This window comes from Bidens hawaiensis, unplaced genomic scaffold (assembly GCF_021521415.1).
Source record: "Bidens hawaiensis isolate Kalapana, Puna unplaced genomic scaffold, B.hawaiensis_p1.1 tig00030264_1, whole genome shotgun sequence".
Taxonomy (NCBI): Eukaryota; Viridiplantae; Streptophyta; class Magnoliopsida; order Asterales; family Asteraceae; genus Bidens; species Bidens hawaiensis.
In genome coordinates this window covers 203,050-227,805 of record NW_027495046.1, presented here as the reverse complement: position 1 = coordinate 227,805, position 24,756 = coordinate 203,050, and the positions used below count along the sequence as shown (strand labels likewise).

At 41.4% G+C, this 24,756-nt stretch overlaps 1 protein-coding gene across 1 annotated transcript; it reads right to left on the bottom strand.

Moving 5' to 3' along the window:
* Positions 1-22,638: 22,638 nt before the first annotated feature.
* Positions 22,639-23,100, bottom strand: LOC143580175 (uncharacterized). The gene has a single exon (XM_077063276.1). It carries the CDS (start codon positions 23,098-23,100, stop codon positions 22,639-22,641), a length of 462 nt encoding a protein of 153 aa, XP_076919391.1.
* Between the last annotated feature and the right edge of the window lie 1,656 nt (positions 23,101-24,756).

Below are 24,756 nucleotides of genomic sequence, written 5' to 3'. Positions count from 1 at the left end.
ACTTTCGGGGTGAAAAACATGTTGATGCATATCTATATACACGAAATTATTTGATGATGTGAATTATCTAAGTGCTAACACATGAAATTCCCCAGTAACACAATGATTAAATTCGAGCCGGTGGCTTGTGAATAGTACTATTGGTTTGACGAACCCAAACGGAGCCAACACGATTTGCTGAGACCATAACGCCATTTGCACATGACCATAATTATACAAGCACGTTATGTAGTGTTAGACATAGCTACTCAGGGCATGTTGTGGGCGGAAGGAAGGCCACAGTGGTTGATTGTGCGTGAGAAATGGAGGCACGCAACACGAACACACAGTCAAGGCTTCACTGTAGCTTAGCATAATTACATCATAAACATACAAACAAATGTACTTGCGAACGTTCATACATACATACTTGCGTATTTACAAACTATGATTGTTATACGCACAACTGATTTATTGAAACTCATGAAACTCGCCAACTATTTGTAGTTGACCTGTTTTAACATGTTTTTCAGGTATATCGGACTTGGAATAGAAAGTCAATGTGCAACATGCTTGACTTGCGATCAATACTGGGTGAATTGATGCAAGTGTGCTAGTAAGAAGTAAAGCCGCTTAACACGCTGCATTTAGTTTATATTACCTAGTTGTAAATGAAGTTAGATCGATGTAAAATATTATAAATTAGTTTGTATTGTTCGTTATAAACAATGTGGTTGATACCAGAGGGGTCTGTTACATTTTCGTTGTACGCTTCCGCATTTTGCTAAATGAGGTGTGACACATACATACTTTACTTATCTTTTGCTATATATATATATATGCAAAGTATAGAATGAAAACCCATTTGAGTTGTGAAAACCTTATGTAACATCGTTTTTTGTTTATTTTTTTACACACATAATATATGTTGTAACATTTAATACAAAACATCGAAAACTTAAAAAAAATATTTTTCTTTTTTTTACATTATTTACTAATTTTTATATATTTTTTCAAGAGAAAGAAAGTGTAAATTAACTTTTACATTTTTTATTAACTTTAATTATGACCACAAGATTTAATCTTTAATTAAAAACATGTAGTTGAGAATGGGCTTCAAGAGTTTTCACAACTCAAGTGGGTTTTTATTCTAATCTAACCCTATATATATATATATATATACATCCACATACATACTCTTAACTCTATCTTATCATTCATAAACATTCACATAGCATACACTTACCTTAAGAGGTAAGTGTATTTACTTAATACATAGGAGTATGCATACAGCCCCGAAAACATAACAGAGAAAGGGGCTAGAAACTCACCTAAATCCGATTTCTTTCTGAGTTAACTGTAATACCCCTCCTTAGTTGTGCACGGCTAAGGGTGTAATAACTATAAGTATCATTTAACTAGTTCTAACTATCTCATACTTCTAGGTTAGTGAAACACTTAACGAACGGGGTTACAGGGGCAACGCCCGTGGCAGGGGGCTAGGGGTGGCAGCCCCTAGCAGAGTCCAAGGGGCAGAGCCCCTGGTTGGCATCGAGCTGCTAGGTTAGCTTGGAAAAATTTTATTTTCATTAATAAGGCTTCATTAAAAATTCATCAGAAAACTAACTTTCCATGATTTTGAGCTAAGTTGAAATGAGTCTCAATAGATTTGAGTCACCAAGTAATCGAGTCGAGTCAACCCAATCGAGTCAAGTAACCCAATAGAGTCGAGTCAACCCAGTCGAGTCGAGTCGTCTATTCGACTCATTTCGTTCCAATTGAGTCAAGTCGTCTATTCGACTTGATTCGTTCCAGTCGAGTCAAGTCGTCTATTAGACTCGATTCCTTCCAGTCGAGTCGAGTCGTCAGTTCGACTCTATTCATTCCAGTCGAGTCATCCATTCGACTCGACTTAAAACTTGTTTTTCGAGCCTTTCCATTCTGGTCACTTCCATACGTCCCATTATGCCCGTTTTACTGCTAAAACAAGTTCTTGCCCGTAACAACTTCATTCTCTTGCTTTATCAAGGTCCGACACACTAGTAGTTCGTCCCAACTTAACCCAACAACTTGCGTACCAAAAATTTATGTTTTTCTTATCCTATAAGGCCCGATTTGCCTTAGTGACAGATCTTAAAACAAACCGATATCTAAAACCTAACCTTTATACTAAAATCGTACCTTTCTTGGATTTCGGTTCAGTTCGGATCTAGACTAACACGTGGATCTAGACGTGTTTTCTTGTTGTTTGATGATGCTTGAACAAGAAATCTCCTTAATTTCTCTTGGATCTTGGATCCAGATGAGATAAAGGAGTGCTTGCGTGTGTTTTTGAGTGTGTGTATGGAGCCAGAAAGTGATGGAATGAGAATGTAAGGGTTTTAGGAGAGTTTAAGGAGCTTAAATACTCCAAGCCCATGGACCTTAGGCCCGTAACCATTCCCATGTCCATGTATTATTTCTAAGTGTACCACTCAGTCACATTATTATTTAACATACTTAAATAACAACACACATTTTAAATAATAAAACTTTCTTTATTTGTTATTTTCAAAAGACGGATGTTACAAGGTTAATGATGAAGCTCTGGCAGCTGCAAAGAATGGTTGGTGTAGATATTATAGTTTCTTAATTTAAAGGCAACTTATGTTTTTTTCTTTTTGGACTATAAATGAGCTATCTAAGTTCTCAATTAATTTAAAGGCTATTACACTATATTTTGTGACTATAACTTAAAACACCATTTATTTTATGTTTATTATATTTTATGTTTAGTTTAATTTGCATTATTAGAAATTAAATAAATATTAATATTACTATTTTTTTCAGGTACTTAACTTAAATGTTTACTATTAAAATGTTTATATAAATATTACTTTAATTATATATATATATATATATATATATATAGACACACACATACACACATATATATTTATATCATTTATGATGTCATCTGGGCCAAGGTCCGGTCTGACTTGAGACCTGGTAAGACACCCGGGTCGATGTCCAGTCTGGGTCTGAAAACATTAGGAGCAATTATGATAATTGTGTGTAATATGGGGAATATAGCAAAGATGAGTTTGTATATTTTTTGCTATATGTTGATGATATGCTATATAGCAAGTAGAGGCAAAGTTAAAGATGACTGCAACTAAGGGCTTGTTAAAGAAGAGTTTGAAATGAAGGAGTTAAGTGATGCTAGAAAGATACCTGGTATAGAAATAATAAGGGATAGGTGTAATGGGGTTATTAAGTTATCTCAATAGACTTATTCAGGAAAGTTTAACATATCTTATGGATCATAGTAAAGCGGTTGTTATTCCTTTGGGTTAGCAATTTAAGTTGCCTAAGATGGATTCTCCTAAAACCGAAGAGGAGATTATAAGTATTGCTAATATACCTAATGCTAGTGTTGTGGGAAGCCTCATGTATCATATAGTTTGTACCAGGCCAGACTTGGCCTATGTAGTTGGTGTGGTAAGTGGGTTCCTAAGTTATCTTGAAAAAAAGGCATTGGAGGTTGCTAGGTGAATCTTTAAGTATCTTGGTGGTACTAGAAAAAGTTGGTTTAATATCTTATGGATCATAATAAAGCGGTTGTTACTCCTATGTGTTAGCAATTTAAGTTGTGTAAGATGGATTCTCCTAAACAGAATAAGAGATTACGAGGATTGCTAATATATCTTATGCTAGTGTGGTGTGTAACATTTCGGGTTTTCCATATTTGTTTTGTTTTTGTTTTATCATTGTATGAACGCGATTCGGATCTAAATCTTTAATAAAATCTTGCATTTATGAGTCCTCTAGTTCCCTAAATATTCACATTAAGCCCTTCATATTTATTTATTGTTTAGTCTTTAGTTATAACATTAAAAGCCAATAAATAGCCAATGTTCAAACTATAGGGACTAGAAGTGAGAAAGCATGAAACACCCACCTTCGGTGGCAGGAGCGCCACGTGACGACGGCCTTCTGGCTGGCTGCGTAGCGCGGTGGGATGGCTGGGTAGTTCGTTCGCGAGATCTTGTTTTCTAACTCGTTTATGGTTTAAAATCAAGTATTTTAGGCACGTTTGAGTAGATTAAAGACCAAGTAATCATATTATAGTCAAGATGCAAGTCCTAATTCGTTTCCTCCTTCCCAAGATCAAATATTTTTGATTATTTTAGTGATTTTTTTCATTAAAATCGTATTCACCTGCTTAAACGAGATAAAAAGCCCATAATTAGTTCGTTTTGCTTTTCCTGTATAAACAAACCTTAAACATCTTCCATAAACCTTTACATAAACCCTAAAAAGCATTCCACAGCCGTCATACCTTCTGCCCATCTCATATTCTCTCGGTTTTTGGTGTTTTGTTGAAGAATCGTTTAGAACCGGTTGACTTTGCAAGTTTAAGGTCCTTTGACTCGTTATATCTCTTTGTTTGTTCACTTTCCGGGTAAGTTGTAAACTGAGTTTTCGTTCATAAACATTCTCTAATCGATAACCTTCAATCGATTTCTGATATTGAAGGGTATTGACTGGTCAATTGATTTAAAACCCGATAAAGGGTAAAATAGTCAACAACTTTAACTTTATATTTTCTCATACTTCTGGTCGGATTCAACGTTCGGTCTAGAAGACTTTTCTTCTCGTAATAAAATTTTAAGGCTTTTGACCAAAACCCGACTTCCGACTCGAAGTTCGGATTCTGGTTAGACTCGACTCGTTTAAACGTTAAAATTAACATAACTCAAGTTCTATTCATCCGTTTGGATTGATTGTAGCGGCATTAAGTTTGTTTTTATTTATACTTTCATATCTCTAAGTTTCAGGTTCATTTGGTTATTCTCGTTCGGCGCGTTAATCGGAAGACTCTTTAATTATTCTTAATATTTTATTAACTCGCTTAATATTTAAGGTGAGTTTTGTCATTCCCCCTTTTTACTTATTTTCAAATGTTTTGGGGGTGTATGCATACTATATATTTTCGTATTATATATATCTTAACTTTAGCAAACGTTATATTGTGTGTGAATTGCTAAACATGCTTGCTAATTGCTTACTTGGTTATTTTACGCATTCGGAGAGGTCCAACATATTCTCATATAGTATGATCATACGACCATCTTGTTTAACCGGCGCCTGATTCACTTGGCAATGGTTCACTTGAAACTTTATTTGCTCATTGGTTTGGTTACATTTACCGCTTTACTTACGTTTTGCTATTTTTCTTTCATATTATATTGTAACTTGCAAAATTAATGGCATGCTCACTCAACATTATTGTTGATAAACCTATCTATTTTATACGCATATGCAGGTTATCGCTTGAATTAAGGAACTGAAGTCATGGATTGCTAGTTGAGACCCTAGGCTTATTCAAGAACAATTTAATTTAAGTTATTTGAATTATTTCTATTTTTGTTATGAAATATTGTTATGGATTATTTGGTTATTTATGGATATTATATTTGGTATTTAATAAATTAATTATCAGATATTGTCACCATTATTGCATGATAGTTACCTTGAGCTATAAGTATGAATTGAGGAACTGAGGTCATGGATTGCTAGTTGAGACCCTAGGCTTATTCAAGAACAATTTAATTTAAGTTATTTGAATTATTTCTATTTTTGTTATGAAATATTGTTATGGATTATTTGGTTATTTATTGATATTATATTTGGTATTTAATAAATTAATTATTAGATATTGTCACCATTATTGCATTATAGTTACCTCGAGCTATAAGTAATCATGCTCACGCCCCGGCATTTTCGCCTTAGGTTGGGGTGTGATAGATTGGTATCAGACCCGAAAGTTTAAGATAGGTGGTTAGAAATTGTTCTCGTCATATGTTAAGAACCCGATACGTGCCTATCTGAACTGTTTTATGTGCTCCTTAATTGTTTATAGCTTATTTAGGTAATTATTAATCATATCTTTTATTTTAGGTAAATATCTATAATATCTTTTCGTTTTAGGTAATTAGTTAGTTGTTTCTTTTATTTTAGGTAATTATTCAAGATATCTTTCTATTTTTAGAAATTATTGCACACACCAAATCTAAGGTTATGCCTCACTTTCAAAAATATTTAAAAATCTTTTAAAAATTTTAGTAGATTGCTTTTCTATTTTTGGGAAATTCCTGTCCCAAGATTTGTTTCTACTCCATCTCCTTAGGGCATGGGGTGTGACATGTTCGGTAGTAACTGTAAGGGGTGCAATAATTGTGAGTTGGGCCTTGCCAAAACAGTTCCGAGAACCCAAGGTAAGACGTTATTCCTTACCTGGAGGATAACCTGACCACAGTATTCGAGCCCCTAGGCCAAATCTGAACAATATGTCATACAACCGGACCCTAAGTGAATCAAACGTGACCGATCAAATGGTTGCATTCCTTTTGTAAACCGAATTCACGGTGATTCGTGGCTAAATTTGGGAACTTTCCAAAATTGCATTTTAATTATGTTTTTAAATGTTTAGTTGGGTGGAAAATCCATGACAACCCATGGGCACTCCAACTATTCATTTCACAACCCGTTTTGATTCGATATTTTGTTGGGGATATCACCGTGGTGGTTCACGAGATACTCCAACTACTCATTTTTATTGATTTGATAGTTCGATAATTAGTTGGGTCGGTTAAATACCATGAGCTCACGGTCCGACCAACTCCATTGATTTGATAATTCGTTAGTTGGGACAGTTAAACGCCATGTAATGCTCATGGGCTGACCAACTCAAATTGCTTGTTAATCGTTATGTAATTGGGCCAACAAAATGCCATGGAACGCTCATGGGAAGCCCAATTCTCAATATTTAAGTCCCGTTATGTAATTGAGGTCATTTAAACTACCATGGAACGCTCATGGGAGGCCCAATTCCCGAAGCTTAATTTTGTGATTTAGTTGGGCCATTCAAATTGCCATGGAAAGCTCTGGGAGGCCAACTCACTTGGTTTAATTTGCTATTTATTTTGGGCTTTTGAGCTACCATGGGAAGCCCATGGAAAGCCCAACCCAATAAAACTTTACATTTAAACTTAAATAAACATTTTATTTAATTAACTATCCTAAAAGTTAATCACATCATTTTAAATCATGATTTGCCCTCAAGTCATAAAAAGTCACTAGCACATATTAGTCACATTTCCTCATTGCCTTTCATTTGACTCGTTTACACAACTTACCCAATCCTTATAACATTTCATTTTTGGTCCTCGCAGAATGTCTTCTCAAACTCATCGCCGTACCAAGCGTCGCACTTCATCTGCTCATGACCGCCGATTGGCTGCTCGCATCACAAAGGAGTTCGCTGCTGCCTTGCCCGAGGTTGTGGCTCAACTCCAAAACATCAACTCGAATGGATCTGTTACTTCGGCTGCTCCTACAAACTACCATTACAAAAATTTCACAAGTGCCAAACCTCCTCCTTAACTTGGCGAGGAGAATGCTACTAAACTCCTCCGCTGGTGTGAGAGGATGGAAAACATCTTCATCCACTATGAATGTCCGGACGAAAAACGGAACCGGTTCGCCTCAAGAGTTTTCGAGGAGCGAGCCCTTACTTGGTGGAACACGTTCAAAGACCTCCAAGATGTCGAAGAAGTATTGGCCATGCCTTAGGAATAGCTTAAGGAAGCTATGAAGAGAGCGTTTTGTCCCGAGCATGAACTACAAAGGCTCGAGACGAAGTTTTGGGAGCTAAAGTAAATTGGCGGTGATAACTCTACTTATTCGAACCGGTTTAAGGAACTGAGCCAGGTGGTGCCTCATCTTGTAACCCCTTTGTCCCGCAGTATCCGCAAGTATATCCGTGGACTACCTACTATCTTTCGTGGCGTGGTTGTCAGTCGAGACCCTCTCACGATTGAGGAAGCCATAGCCCTCGCGACTTCCTTGACTGTGATCACGTTCGTGATGGTACCCTATCCCGAAAGGACTCCAAGCCTGCTGTTGAGAAGAGCAAAGCCGAATCCTCTACTGATGCCAAAGCCGATCCTAAGCCTGCCCAAAACAACAACTCTAACTGATACCAAAAGAACAACAATAACCAAAAAAGCAAGGCCCAACACCAAAACTATGTTGTGAACCAACCCAACAACCAAGCCCCGAACCAAAATGCACCCAACAAGAAGCCGTATAATCCACCACACCCAATGTGCTCAATCTACAACCACCATCATCCCGCATCAACCGCTTGCCGTCTTTGCACCTCGTGTAACCGTTATGGGCACCTTACTAATACTTGTCGTGTACCTCCAAATGCACGAGCTGCTCCTCAACAACCCGCACCGGCTTCTCCTAGAGCTGCTAATAACCCTCAAGCTCAAGCTGTTGTTCCAAATACCCGTGCTTTCTACAATTGTGGAGATCCTAGCTATCTTCGCAATATGTGCCCGTTGCTAGCCTGTGCCAATTAAGCCCATGTGATGCCTCCACCGTATTATGCTCATCAACCCCAAATTTTTCCCGCACCGTACTACACTAGCCAAGCCTACCAAGTCCAAACTTACCAACCCCTGATCCCGCAAAGCTTTGCACCTCACACTTATGCTCCTCAAGTTCCATAACTTATGGCTAAGCCAATTGCTACTGCTCATGTCCTTACTATCCAAGCCCCTCCGACTAATCAAGCTGCACCAACTCCTCAAGGTTCGAATGGTTGTGCCTTCATGATGAATGTGAATCAAGCCCAAAGCTCAAGTGATGTGATGAATGGTACGTTCTCTATTAATAACCATTCTGCTTCCATGTTATTCGATACTGGTGACGATAAGAGATTTATCTTGTTAGACTTTGCATACATTATTGATAAGCCCTGGGATAGGTTGTTTAAGCCTTTTACCGTAGAAGTAGTTAATGGGAATTCGATTACTATCGATTCGGTTATTCGGGATTGTGTCATAGTTCTTAATAAGGTCAAGTTCCGTATAGATCTTATTCCGATGCAAATGGGGAGTTTTGATGTCATAGTTGGGATGGATTGGTTAACTTTGAATCATGTTGAGGTCGTTTGTTTTGATAAGTTCCTTCGTATACCTCTTCAAAATGGTAGTATTTTTAAAGTATTCGGTAGTACGCCTACATCTAAGTTAAATCTTATGTCGTGCTTTCAAGCTCAACGTTATTTGCATAAGAAGTACGTTGCCTTTTTGGCGCTTGTGGTGGAGAAAGATAAGGAGAAGAAGAAGATTCAAGATATTCTTGTGCGCGATTTTCCCGACGTCTTTCCCGATGACGTTGTTGTACTTCCTCCTATTTTTCAAGTCGAGTTTCGTATTGACCCTGTACCCAGAGCTAATCCCGTTGCTAAAGCACCCTATCATCTTGCACCGTCGGAAATGCAAGAGCTTTCGAGCCAACTACAAGAAATCACCGATAAGGGTTTCATTCGCCCAAGTTCTTCTCCTTGGGCGCACATGTTTTATTTGTGAAGAAGAAAGATGGATCATTTTGCATGTGCATCGACTATCACGAACTTAAAAAGCTTACCATCAAGAACCATTGCCCGCTCCCTTGTATCGATGATCTTTTCGATCAACTTCAAGTAGCCGCATGCTTCTTGAAGATCGATCTCCGTTCGGGTTATCATCAACTTCGCGTTAATGAAGATGACATACCCAAGACTGCTTTTTGTACTCGATATGGGCATTACGAATTTTGTGTTATTCCTTTTGGGCTAACCAACGTACCCGCGGTTTTCATGGACCTCATGAACCGTGTGTGTAAACCATACTTGGACAAATTCGTAATTTTTTTTCATCGATGGTATTTTGATCTACTAAAAATTTGAAAACGATCACAAAGAGCATCTACATGCTATCCTTGACCTTTTACGGAAGGAACAATTGTATGGCAATTTTTCGAAGTGTGAGTTTTGGCTTAAAGAAGTTCAATTTTTGGGCCATATTGTTAATGACAAGGGTATTCATGTTGATCTCATGAAGATTGAAGCCGTCAAAAATTTGTAGACACCGACGTCTCCCATCAAAGTTCGTTCTTTTCTTGGTTTGGCGGGATAGTACCGTCGTTTCATTCGTAACTTCTCGAAGATTGCATTGCCCCTCACCGATCTTACACATAAGGGTAAACCTTACGAGTGGGGGTCAAAGCAAGAGGAAGCGTTTCAAACTCTTAAGGACATGCTTTGCAATGCTCCTATTCTTGCTCTTCCTGAAGGTATTGAAGACTTCATCATATTCTGTGATGCTTCTAACCAAGGCTTAGTTTGTGTTCTCATGCAACGAGGCAAGGTTATACCATATGCTTCGAGACAACTCAAGGTTCAGGAAAAGAATTATACGACGCATGATCTCGAGCTTGGTGCCTTCATATTTGCCTTGAAGATTTGGAGACATTATCTCTATGGTACCAAATGCGTAGTATTTACCGATCATAAGAGTATCCAACACATTTTTTATCAAAAGGAACTCATCATCAGACAACGTCGTTGGGCCGAGTTTCTTAGCGACTATGATTTCGAGATTCGCTACCATCCCTGTAAAGCGAACGTCGTGGCCGACGCTCTTAGCCGTAAGAAACAAGTCAAATCCGTATTGCTTACTTGTGTTCTTGTTCAAAATGATCTCGAAGGGCGTGTGCAATACAAATCCATCACCGAAGGCAACATGTATGACGAGATGTCGTGTGGTGCGGAATCTCAATTGGAAACCAAGCCCAATGGTTACTTTATTTCCTTAATCGCTTATGGATTCCCGATCGTGATGACCTTTGCACCTTCATAATGGACGAGGCTCATAAGTCATGATATTCAGTACATCCCGGCGCTGATAAAATGTATGCCGATCTTCGTTCCATCTTTTGGTGGCCCGGAATGAAGAAAGACATTGCTCTCTACATTGCAAAATGTCTCACTTGTTCTAAAGTCAAAGCCGAGCATCATCGACCTTATGGTTTGCTCGAGCAACCACCCGTTCCCGTATAGAAGTGAGAAGATATTGCTATGCACTTTATTACTAAACTTCCTTATACCCGAAAGCAACATGATAGCATTTGGGTAATCATCGATCATTTGACAAAGTCTTGTCATTTTATTCCCATCAAGGAAACGTATTCGGTTGATTGATTGACGCATATCTACGTTGAAAGGATTGTTGGTCATCATGGAACTCCATTAACCACTATCTCCGATAGAGATGGTCGTTTCACTTCTCGTTTTTGGAAGTCTCTCCAATCCGCTTTGGGAACTTGTTTGGATCTTAGTACTGCTTATCATCCGCAATCTGATTGTCAATCTGAGCGTACGATTCAATCCCTAGAAAATATGCTTCGCTCATGTGTCCTCGATTTTGGGGGCAATTGGGATATTCATCTACCGCTCATTGAGTTTTTGTATAACAATAGCTTTCACTCTAGCATTGGTATGACACCTTTCGAATCTCTTTATGGCCGCAAATGTCGTTCTCCTATTTGTTGGAATGAAGTTGGAGAATCTCATGTTATCGGTCCGGAGTTAGTTCAAGGAACGACTGATCGTATTGCTCAAATCCACCAAAGGTTACTCGCTGCTAGTAGTCGTCAAAAGATTTATGCGGATAAGCGTAGGAAACCTCCTGAGTTTACTGTTGGTGATCGTGTTCTACTCAAAGTATCTCCGTGGAAAGGTGTGGTGAGATTTGGAAAGAAAGGGAAATTATCTCTGCTTTTCGTTGGTCCTTTTGAAATCATTGAGCGTATTGGTCCTGTTGCTTATAGACTTGATCTTCCATCTGAACTCTCAAATGTTCATCCAGTATTCCATGTTTTGAATTTGAAGAAGTGTCTTGCAGAGGGTAATTTTCAAATACCTCTCGATGAATTTCGTATTGATGAGACCATGCATTTCGTTGAAAGACCCGTTGAGATCATGGATCATAAGGATAAAGTTACTAAGCGTAGTCGTATACCGTTAGTCAAAGTGCGTTGGGAATCGAAGCAAGGAGCTGAGTTTACTTAAGAGTGTGAAGATCAAATGAAGGAGAAGTATCCTCATCTGTTTGCTACAACTATTTTCTAATTTCGGGACGAAATTCTTAAAAGTAGGGGATACTGTAATATTTCGGGTTTTCCATATTTGTTTTGTTTTTGTTTTATCATTGTATGCACGCGATTCAGATCTAAATCTTTAATGAAATCTTGCATTTATGAGTCCTCTAGTTCCCTAAATGTTCACATTAAGCCCTTCATATTTATTTATTGTTTATTGTTTAGTTATAACATTAAAAGCCAATAAATAGCCAATGTTCAAACTATAGGGACTAGAAGTGCTTGAGTGATAAAGTAAGAACTTCTTTTTATAATGAATAATTTATAGGGTATACGTAGATGATGAGTTCATTCATTAGGCAACCCCTAACGAATGAGCCTCATTCGCTATCCATCCTTTAACTCTTATTCGCTAACATAACGAATCAGTACATTCGTTAACAACCCTAACGAATGAGCACACATAAACACATGGACACATTCGTTATTATCTACTCTAACGAATGGGTCTTACATTTAACGAATGTACCATTACAAATTACCAAAATACCCTTATGTATTATTCTAATCACCAAAATACTTTATACAAAGACCGGGACGCAAGACCGTCTATCAATAAGAGTAGGATTATGTGTTTAGGAAATCGCATGTGAAGAAGAATGCTTTTAAGCCATTTGTATGCATTTGTTTAAGACAATCTTTATGATATTGCGATTTGTGATGTACATGAATGATATTATATGACTTGAATGATGACGTTGTATTATATGACTTAAAAACAAGTTAGCTGGTATGTAATTTGTGTTGTTTATGGTTAGGAATTTCTAAGGCTATGTGTTATGGTTAAAGCCCATCAATGAATCATCCTATCACATTGCACCATTAGACGCTGATTGGACCTGACCTTTAACCCCTACCCACTCGCGCTCTTGTGCACTTGAGCCTGTTGCGGTAAGTTAGGTGTTAGCACCCCCCCACCCGACTCACCCTCTACACCCATTAACGGCTGAGAGCTGGCTCGCACCCCCATTAGCACCCCTCTGTTGTGATGTTCGTGATCGGCATGGCTTGTGTCACCAGTTAGCGCCTCATAATACAAGGTCTAACCAGGTAACATTTTATATAAGTTTACTTAAAAAAGCCATCAAACTGACCTATGTAATACTGAAAAACTCACGCAATCATTATTCAAAACATTCAATAAAGCCTCCACAATATTGTTTGTAACTCATGTTGATGACTTAATCCAACTGTATACCTTTCATGTTTCTCAATTGGGGATCCCCAACTTCATCAATTATATACATATGAAAAAAATAATTATCTAAAGGATACATGTAAAGTCAGTTGAGGAGCCCCAACTTCATTAATTATAGTTTGTAAGAGCATTCTCAGCCCATTTTCATCTCTATCTCTTTAATTATACTAAAAAACGTTATATTTTCTTTCATGTTTAATTAAATAATACTCTTTTATACATTTGTCGTTATAGTTTTCTCTCTTCTCTACTCACAACCAATTCAACAAATATTAAAAAAAATAAATAGTGGCAAACAAAGTTTCCCAAATTTACAAAAAAAATCACTACATTTTTTATCTCCACCCTATAATTTACACTCGCAAGTACTCACAACCACACCTTATAATTTACAAATTTCTATCACATAATTTTAGGGGATGGGCTGAGACTGCTATAAGGTGCATTTTAGTCAAAATAAAACTACTTATATATAATTAGTTTGTCCTTTAAATATAATAAATTTATGGATCAGATCTTTTAAAAAGCTTACTTTCACTCTCTATGATTTATATCGCAAATTGCCTCACTTTTAGTCTTTCACACTAATGACCATCCGATAGGTCTGTTAAATGCAAGTATGTGCTAGACATGTGAGGGCACGTAAGGATATTTTATCTATAATTATATATCATTAAATTAAATTATAAAAAGAAAACCTAATACATAATGTAGGACCTACCCACTAAACCCACCTAATGCATAATCGTCTCTGCAATTCTTCCTCCCACCCCTAACCAAGGAAACAGTCGCCTACCAGTAACAATAGAACCGCTACCGCCATTACGAGACTTTCGACGACCTGAACCAACTAAGAGCGCAACCCACAACCGCCACCACCACTAACGCAATCCACCATCTTTTCTTCTTCCAACCATATTCAATTGAACATAAAAATCTACATATCGATATGTGAAAACCCCAAACCAAATAGCGATGCACCATCCGACGATGATGTAGCAAAAATCACCGCCACACTACACCAGATGCAACAATATCAACAATAATCGCAAGAAAAAGGTAATCAGACTTAGAATCCGAGCGAAGAGAAGAAGACGATCGGTGATCTATCACCCTTTATTTTAACCAACCGGAGAAGTTAACAATGCTGGTGGGGTTTTCTTTTTTTTTTTCTTTCTTTTTGGAGATAAATTTTTGGGTTCAGTCACTTGGAAATCTATCAAGATCATTTTCAGAACCATTTCCCAAGCTCTTGCATAACAGATTCCATTAATTAAAAGGTTAGACCAAAGAGGGGTATTGAAATTGCATGTTTCTGGATTAATTGGATCTGAGGGGTTTCGTGACGGAATCGGTGCGGTTTTCGACAGAAATTGCGCTGTAGTTTTCTCCCTAAATTTACAAGGGCGGCAGCGGGACTTTATGTTACAAGACGTGGTGTGGCGAAGAAAGGGTTACGGTGGGGGAGATGGAGACGTAAGAGTGGGCTTAGAATTTGTTATTAATATTTTATTTTATTTTATTTTCTTTTTTTTTGTTATTTAATTATTTAAAGGTAATATAATAAAGGGGAAGAATTAAAGGATTTAAAGGATTTTTTGGATGATCGTTAGTGTAGAGGACTAAAAGCAACGCAATTTGCGATATAAAGGACACAGAGTGAAAGCAACTTTTTTAAAGAAGTCGATCCATAAATTGAGTTGGTAATTCTATCAACTATTTATCAACCAAACTAGGCTTCATACCCGTGTACAACACATGTTAAAATAAGTAAATTTATTCAAATGACGGCATCATGTTAACTATGTATTATACGGTATATTAAATTACATATTAAACAATATGAATATATATATATATAGGGAAAAACTAACGTACAAATAAAATTAATGTGCTAATTGTGAGAATAAAGTAAAGTAATTATATATAATTACATAATTACTTTACTTGTATATATAATTACTTTGTTTGATTCTCACAATTAGTACGTTAATTTCATTTGTATTTGATCCAAACCATATATATATATATATATATATATATATATATATATATATATATAGGAGGAATATTTTGAGAACCTTGTTGAGTTTTAAGAACTTCATTCTTGACCACTGAAGAAACACTAGATCAAACTGGATAGTCCGATCGGGTATTTTCCCATATGTGAGTATACTGAAGTATTATGAGGACAGATCCAAGCTAGCACCTGCAAAACAGAACACTTTTGAGTCTCATTACGGGAAGGACAGAGTGGGGGGTCTTCCCGTAACCACCCTCCGGTGTGAGAATCAGTACTGTATCTTAATTGAAAATAATATGAGTACCGGTAAGTTGCGTGGGGCTTGAGTGTGCGAATGAATACCTTGACGAGATGATCTTCATATTTATAGCCGAAGGATGATGGAAGGTGATTGGTGGAGTTGTCACTATCAAGTTATTGCCCTCCTGCCTAAACGGACATGTGTCGAACACTTATTGGATGTGACAGCCTGGACCCGTTTATGGTGTAGCCATTATCTGTGCACGTCGTGGGATGGCCATTACTTGTCCAGGTGTCCTCTTTCCATTGGCCGATGTCTCTATTAGCAGGTTTTGGGGGAATCTTCTAGAAGTAGTTTGTTACAATTGCTCTTCCATATCGTGTGGGGATCATGTGCGTGGTGTATCCCTTGTTGTTGCTTGCGGGTTCCTCTTGCGGGGTGTTCATTGGTATTCCACGGGTTGTAGTTGGCGATCCGCGAAGCGTGCTTTGGTTTGTGGATATCTTTACTTGTCCACGTGTTCCTTGCTTGGATGTCTTTAGGCGATCCACGGGTTGGGTAAGGGGTCCGCGAGTGGCGGATGTATTTTGACGATCCGTGGGTCGGATAAGTGATCCATGGGTAGCTTTGCTACCCTTCCTCTATAAGTTCCCCCAGTCCATTGTCGCTTCCGTGAATCGATGTCGCGGGTGGAATTATGGACTTTGCTGTGGCCTTTTTTCGCGGGTGCAATCATTGACCCTTTGGATTCCTGTTGATTTTGGACTGGGGTACTGTTTTGCCGTCTGAGATGTGACGTCTCCTGTCTGAGTCGTGTCAAGAGCAGTGCTCGAGGTTGGTGCACAAACTTTTAGGCGACTGATTCAAAATTATTTTGTTTTGTCAATTTCCACCTAACGTGTCGCCTTGTTATTAGACGGTTTCGGCTTGTGAGCTGGGACCCTCTCTCTTCGCATTAATTGCGATGTATATATAAGGGAGGGTGTTCCACTTTCCAAAACTACTTGCAAAAATTCTCCTCATATTCTTCCTCTCTCTTCATCTTCTTCCCTTTGACTGTTACTATTCCGATCAACCATGGCCGGTAATAAGAAAGGAGGTCGGGTTAAAGAGAGTAAGAAAGATTCTTCGAAGGGGCTGGTGGAGAATATTTGCATCAACTGGAAATTTTCTGATTTCCAGGATATCGTCAACCTCTAAGGGTTGGCGCCGGAGTGGAGACCGGAGCTTCCTTCTCCTGGTTCTACGGTTGATCAGCCGCCGTCCGAAAAAATTGCTTTGTACGGTGAGTCTTTCACCACAGGCAATTTCCGGTTGCCGATCACCAAGTTTTTTGGTGATTTCTTGGTTGCATCTGAGATCCATATTTCCCATTTGTATCCGTTTGGGATTATGAGGCTTCGACACTTCGAGTTCTGTTGTAGGGCCCTGGAGATAGAGCCTACGGTGGATCGCTTTCTTGCGATCTACAAAATTCAAACCCGCGGTAGCTGGTTTAGCTTCGCCGTCCAGAGGAAGGCGATTGGGACTGAGCCCCCAAGGAGTGCTCATGAATGGAAAAACAAGTTTTTATGGGTCAATGCGGATGCGCTGATCATGACCCGCCGTTCTCTGACCACCAAGTTCTCCTTTTCAGCTGCCAATTCGAAAGGTCAGGAGTGGTTCCTGAAACTGACGCGGGCTCCTACTCCAAATGGGTCTGGTCCCTGAATCCGCGTTGGTTCAGGTAGGCCGCTTGTGGCCGTATCCCTCGGAACGACCGTACTTTTCCCGGGATGACGGACGTAAGTTCCCTTATTATCTCTAGGTGTTGTTCCTTGTACTCTTTTTACACTTGTTTTCCTTGTTTCCGTTACAGGGGATGGCTCGTTGTTTGAAGTTATCATTCCCACTATCGTGGGGAATTTGTTCAAGATGCCCTTGGAGATGTATCAAGAGCCTATTCTTGATCAGTTCAAGGGTAACTTCCTTTTTCCCACCCGCGGTCGCACGGAGCTAGTGGTCAACGAGTCTACGGTGGCTCAAGGTGTGTATATTCTGAACCCTAAACCTCTTACCGTTATGCATCCGGACGGGACGATAGTCCTCTCTTCTAGTGATGAATCATCCAGTGAGGATTCAACTAGTGAGGGTTCCCTGCCCGGTACCCCGGAGAGTTTTCATGCTGGCGTATTGCGTGCTATTGCAGATATGATCCGCTGCAGGAAGAGGGCGGATACCCCTGGTGTATCCGGCCTAAGCAAGGATTCTGACGCCGATGAACCCGCTGGTGGGGAGGCTGCTGTGGATGTTGGGATCCCGCTGATAGGGAGACTACCAAGGATGACGATGATCCTTATGGTGGGGAGGCGCCTAGGAATGCCGATGATCCCTTCGGTGGGGAGGCATCCAAAATTGGAGGGGAGGGTCCTCCCCTTAAGAAGATCAAGCTGACCAGGCTCCAAGACCGGTTCCGGAAGAGGACGACTACTCGACAGCCCACAGGTATCTGAAACTATTCATTTCCTACCCTATACTTGTGAATATCGCTAACTTTTGTCTCTGGATTGACAGTTGTCACTATTGTCGGTCTGCCTTCTCTACCTCTAGAGGTTTTGCAGGCAGGCAGTGGTGAAGACGTACCTCCCGGTGGTGCTGGGACGCAACCTCCTGAGGTAGTGGTGGAAACTGTGGTGTTGCCTCCTAAGGACGCAGCTAAGACGCCCCCAGTTTCCAGGTGAAAAGGGGGGATCCTCAAATCCTTTGTCTCAAGATCAAGAAGACTCCCTTTTTCGTCCTTCTTGGAATCTTGGTCCAGACGCACTTTTTACCGATCCGCGTGTGTGCCAAGAATTCTTTGAACATTGCCTCCCGCCCTTTGAGTGTAATAGGATACACTCCCAAACTCAGGCTAGTTTGGCACAAGCACTTAGCTATCATCTGGCTAATGTGTTGTCGACTAGCCATGAAGTATTTAAGGGTTGGGTGATGGGCCAAACCGACCTTGAGCGCTGTCCATCGCATGGTCGAAGCTAAAACAGCAAGGGATGTTGCCTAGGCAGAGGCTAAGAAGAGAGAAGCTACTCTCCTGGCTGCCCAGGAGGAGAATCAGCGTTTGAAGGAGCGGATAGCCGCTCAGGTCGAGTTCATCACCGCCCGGGATGAGGAGGTCCGGAGGCTTGTGTCTGAGGTAAAGGCGAAGGATGACCGTCTTGTCTCTGTTGCTGAAGGGAAGGCGGGTTTGGAGAAGGCCTTCACTGATGCCTCGGACAAACGGCATTGGCTTCTTAAGTTTGGCATCTCCAAGGTAAATATTTCAATCATATGTTCGTCTTATGAGAATATAATGCTGACTTTTCCCTGGACCATATTGTCAGGCTCATCCAGGAAGGGCCCGAGCTAGGGGAATGCTTGGCTGACTTGCTGGTCAGCTCGTCGCAAGTAGGTCGCCAGGTTGGTTTTGCGGAAGGTTACTCTATGGTTAGTGAAGGGCGTCCGCCTACGGATTTTGAGCTTCAAGGCCAGGATTGTCAGAAGGAATACGACGCGCGGATGGATGCCTTTGATAATCTTTCCTTCGACCTCCTGAAGTATATAGAAGAGAACTGTCACGAGCCTACTGTTGTTGGTAAGCTGCGTCTTCATGTGAACCGCCTGCTCGCAGAGGCTGAAGGCAAGGAAGCTCCCAAGGAGGACTAGGAATAGGTTGCAATATTATTGCATGTATTTCCTTTCCTCTTGTAAATCTTTGTAAATGAAATGAAACTATCTTTTTCTCTTATTGTGTTGAGCTTATCGCGTTTGCGTTCCAACTTTATTGGAAGGGTTGTCTAGGTCGCGGAAGACCCCCTTATCCATGACCCTTCCGCCTGCGTTTATGACTTGTCTTTTTCTTGTTCTTTTTGTAACTTGTGGTCTGGCCATGTCTGACTTGTCAGTCTAAACATTTGGTTCGTCTTGTTACTATGGAACTAGCAAGTCGTCGATTAATTTGGAGGCGTGATTGACACGTTAGGTCTACTTCGCCGCCAGAGTAGGATGTGAAAGGTAGTCAGGCTGTGGACAGCTGTACCTCGGGATTTTAAATTTTAGACTTTTGGTTTCCCGCCTGACGTGTCACGTTTTTTTACTGGCTGACAGCTGTGATGCATTATCTCACCTCTTAAATGCTACCACTATATATATCTATTGATTTTCTTCTCTTCTCCGTTATTTTGTATTCGAAAACTAATCTGAACTGCGCCGGAGAATTCGAAGTAATCATCTTCTCAATCTCAGGGATTTTCTTTCACTGATTTCTAGCAAACATAGTTCGTTGTAATCAATATTTGGCCGATTATATGGCGTCTAGGAAACCCGATTATCAAACCATTGATTGTGTCATCATTGATTGGGACACCAAGGGGTTTCAAGATGTCGTCAACGCTTACAGCATTGCTCCAGAATGGGGGCCGGAATTTCCGGCTCCTGGTTCGACGGCAGACCATCCTCCGGTAGGGAAAATGGCCGTCTTCGCCGAGTTTTTCAGCTCTGGGAATCTCTGATTTCCAGTTACCCGGTTTCTGGGTAAGCTGATAACTAGAAATATGGTTCATATTTCCCAACTCCATGCATCGGCGACGATGCGCATGCGCCATTTTATATTTTGCTGTCGGGCGCATGTCATCGTTCTTACCATCGACAAGTTTGCTGTATTCTATCACTTGTATGGTAGGGGTGACCGGTATATCTGTCTTCCAACTGACCGGAAGGCTTTTGCGGTGGACACGCCTCTTCTGGACCTGCATTGGGACAGGAAGTTTTTCTGGATTCGGGAGGATGTGATCCCGACTCCCACGTACTAGCGTTTGGCGGATCTTGCTCTTCCATACGTTGATCGTCCGGAAAGGCATGGGTGGTATCAGCAGCTGACCCACACGCGACCCCAATGCACCCGATCTCGGAATCTGCCCTTGTGAGGGTTGGGATGAGCCGTTTGTGGCCTTATCCGGATGAGGTGCCCTACTTCTGGAAGCCCAATGGATGTATGTAATTTTAAAGTATGTTCCCGGCTTATCCTGGTTTCTAACATTTGCTTAATGTGCAGCTGAAGGACTTTTGTTGTCCATTCTTAAAGTGGGTGTGCATGGGGTTATGCACCTCGCTACCCGCGATAAGAAGGATCTTCCTATTCTTGACAAGACCAAGGATAGCTTTTTCTTTCCTCAACGGACCCGCCAGGAGCCTGTGGTTTCTGAAGATTTGTTCGTGACAGGTAACACGTTCTTCTCTCTCGATCTTGTGATCGATTTGCTAATGTATGGTCCTGATGTAGCCTTTGGTAGAAAGAGGAAAGAGGCGTCTTCCAGCAGTGCTCCTTTGGTGGTTGCTGGTGGGAATCAGAGTATGGACTCTTCTCCTCCTCCCTCTCCTCCGGCTGCGAAAAGGAGTCGCCTTCGTGACCGCCTTACGATCCGCATGCAGGGCACGCCGGGTACTTTTTGTTTGCTTTTATTTTTGGGAAGTTGTATTTGCCTTCCATAAATTGATTTCTGGCATGTGTCCTTGCAGACAACGTTATTATCCAAGACAGCCCGCCTGCTAAGAATGACCCTAGCGACCGTCTGCTGCTGACAAGGGGAAATCCAAGGAGGGTGCTGCTTCTGCTACTGTCCGGAAGCTGTCTACGACGGAATCACCGCCCTCGCCTCCGCCCGTAGTTCACGAAATTGAAAAATCAGTTGGGCGGATGTCGGTGCCTCCTCCGCCTCCTCACTCTTCGGAGAGGGTGGAAGGGGGTCATACTCTGCAGGGCGGTGTTTCCCGGCATGTGCCGAAATGGAATCTAACCACCTCTTCTTGATTTTCGGATGGGGAGGTGTGTTTTGATTTCCTTCACGAGGGTGTGCCTCCTGCGGAACGTGAATACTAGCGCAACCGTGCGCGGGTATCAGTTGGTAATTCATATATATACCATCTGGCCAACTTGGTTTCCACGACCCAGAAGATGTACCGGGACTGGAACTTCATGGGCCAGAACTGGGGGTTGCAGGACAACCTCCTGGAAGAGATCCGGGCCGAAAAGGAGAAATACTGGATCGAGGCTAACACCATGAGGTGGAAGCTGAGAGATTCTGAACGGGCTCTGGAGGAGGAGAGGAGCTGCCAGGCTTCTGCGTCTAAGGACTGGGAAGAGGCGTGTCAGTGCCAGAATGCCTCACTTGAAGCCGCACACGCTCATACCCGTGCCCGCGAGGCTGATCTCGCGAAGGCAGAAGAGGCAAAACAGGCCTTAGAGGCCCGTCTCGTCTCTTAAGATGATACGATTAGCGCGCTCTGTGCTGCTGCTGCTTCTGCTGACAAGGACAAGCTTATTGAGGACCTCCTCAAGGGAAACGTCCGTTATATTGGTGAGCAGGGCACTCTGAAGTTGGTAGCTGAGCAGGCTTCCACTGATCGGGCGTGGTTGATGATGGAGGACCTTCCCAAGGTAACAATTTAGTTACAAGTACGTTCCTGTGCTATTTCCTAATCTCTTAATTTCATCTATACAAGTTATTTCGCATATTCATGGAGGATCCACCCTAGGAGACTGCCTTGCTGATCTTCTCCGCGCTTCCAGTGACTCGGGTCGCAAGGCAGGTTTTTAGGAGGGCGTAACCTTTGCCAAGGAAGGCCGCTCTTTGAAGGAGTTTGAACTCCATGGAGAAGATGTGGATGGGAAGTATGATGCGCATATGGATGCTTTTGATGATTTGCATTTTCCCATCCAGGATGCTATTCAAGGTTTTGTTGGTGCTGCGGATGGTGTTCAACAACCCCGCAACTACCTTCGAGGAGAATAGTTTCTTTGTATAGCTGTCTTGTTCCTGTAATCCCTTTTTTGGTTGTATATATGACTTTGGATTTTACATTTTGTCTTGTATGGTTACAATATAAATGTGTGTGGCTAAATCATTCATGTATCCAAAATATAGGATTAGGATACATATTGGCACGCAGGCCTATCCGTTCAGGAACTAAGATGTTCAAAACTTTAAAATTGAACCACTACGCGTTAATCATGTTCATATTATCGCCACTTTTGTGATATTTAAACAAAAACTTGGTACGCGGACCAAAACTGATGGCGCACATGCCAATAAAGAGGCACGCAGGCCTAGAAGAAAGTTACATAGATTAAATATAACATCTTCGTAACTATGCGACGTTCCAGGATCTGGGAATGGGAGTACCATCTAACTTTTTTAACTTGTAAGCACCCTTTCCTAGAATTTCATCCACTTCGTAGGGACCTTCCCATGTGGGGGCTAACTTTCCCGGCAATTCGACATTTGATGCTTCATTGTTCCGGAATACATAGTCCTCCTTGTGAAATTCGCATATTTTCACCCGTGCATCGTAATATTTTTGGAGTTGGCTCTTGTATTTGCTTTCGCGTATAGCGGCCAACTCTCTTCTTTCTTCTAAGAGGTCCAGGTTTAGCCGAAGCTCTTTTTCATTGTCGGCAACCAAAAGCATTCGTGCGGATGGGACACCGATTTCGGCCGGAATCATTGCTTCCATCCCATAAGTCAAACTGAACAGGGTCTCTGAGTTACTTGTTTTCTTGTTGGTTTGGTGTGCCCATAGAACATGAGGTAATTCGGCCACCCACCCCATTCGTTTGGTTCCCAATCATGCTTTTATATCTTCTTTGATACTCCTGTTTGCTCGTTCCACCTGCCCATTGGCTTGCAGATGGGCTACCGATGTAAACACTTGGCTGATGTGGAGCTCCGAAAACCACTCTTGTAGGGTTTTGTCGGCAAACTGGGTACCGTTATCACTTACTATCGTCTGGGGGAGACCAAAACGACAGATTATTTATTCCCAAAGGAATTTTTTGACGTTTGCGGCCGTGATATGAGCAAGTGGTTTGGCTTCTACCCACTTGGTGAAGTAATCGATTTCTACGAGCAAGAACTTGACCCGCCCAGGCGCCTTTGGGAATGGTCCCATGATATCGATGGCCCACTTTTGGAAAGGCCACGTTGAGGTTACTGGTACCAGGTGATTCTGTGGTATCAAGGATTGGGGCGCATGCCTTTGACAGGCGTCGCACTTCCGGATTTCCTTGACTGCATCCATGTGCATTCCTGGCCAGTAATACCCGGCGTTCATTATCTTTGCTACGACCATCCTTGGACCCGCGTGTCGGCCATAAATGCCTTCATGGATTTCTCGTATTACGTAGTTAGATTCCTCGACGCCCACGCCTCATCTGAGCAGTGGGCCAAGGAATGACTTTCGGAACAGAACCCCATCATGTATTTGATACCATAACGCCTTATGGCGGATCTTTCGTGCCTCTTCCTTGTCTTCCGGGAGGATGCCAGAAGACAAGTAAGTCCTGCTAGGTTCCATCCAGGACGTTGCTCCAGTTTGGATGACCAGGACTTGGCGTTGAGGGACGGACGGGGCGTCCAGAACCTCGATTCTAACATCTCTGCCCATGTGCTCGAAACTAGTGGATGCCAATTTGCTCAAGGCGTCTGCGGGTTGATTTTCACTTCGTTTAATGTGGACCACATTGCATGAAGCAAATTATTGCATGAGGTCCTTAGCTTGGGATAGGTATAAGGCCATAACATCATTTTTTGCCTCATAGGTTCCCGATACCTGTCCTGCAATGAGTAAAGAATCGACCTGTGCTTCTAGGAACTTCACACCGAGCTTCCTCGCGATCCGCAGCCCGACCAAGAATGCCTCGTATTCAGCTTCATTATTCGTACTTTTGAAGTTTAGCTTGATGGCATAAGTGAATTCTGGGCCATCTGGGTTGATCAGCATCAATCCCTCGCCCAATCCTTCCCTGCTTGACGCTCCATCCATAAACAGAGTCCAACGCTGACTGTCGTCGGAAGGGATCGGGGGTTGTTGTTCAACCAAACATTCCTGAACTTTACATGTTGGTACTTCCGTGACAAAGTCTTCCAAGATCTGACCTTTGATTGCGGGTCTAGGTTTATACTCGATCTAGTGTTCACCCAGTTCGATTGCACTTGGCTAGTCTTCCGGACAGCTCGGGCTAGGTCAGCACATTCTTCAACTTATAATCAGTTAAAACATGTATCGGGTGGCCTTGGAAGTATCTTTTTAAACTCCGTGCTGCGTATACTAGTGCCAGAACAAGTTTTTCTAGCATCGAGTACCGAGTTTCGGCATCTGTTAATGTTCTACTGACGAAGTATATTGGCGTTTGGACGGTCTATCGATCTGTCAGGAGGACTGCCCCGATTGCAATATTCGAAGCGGATAAGTACAATGTGAGAGGCT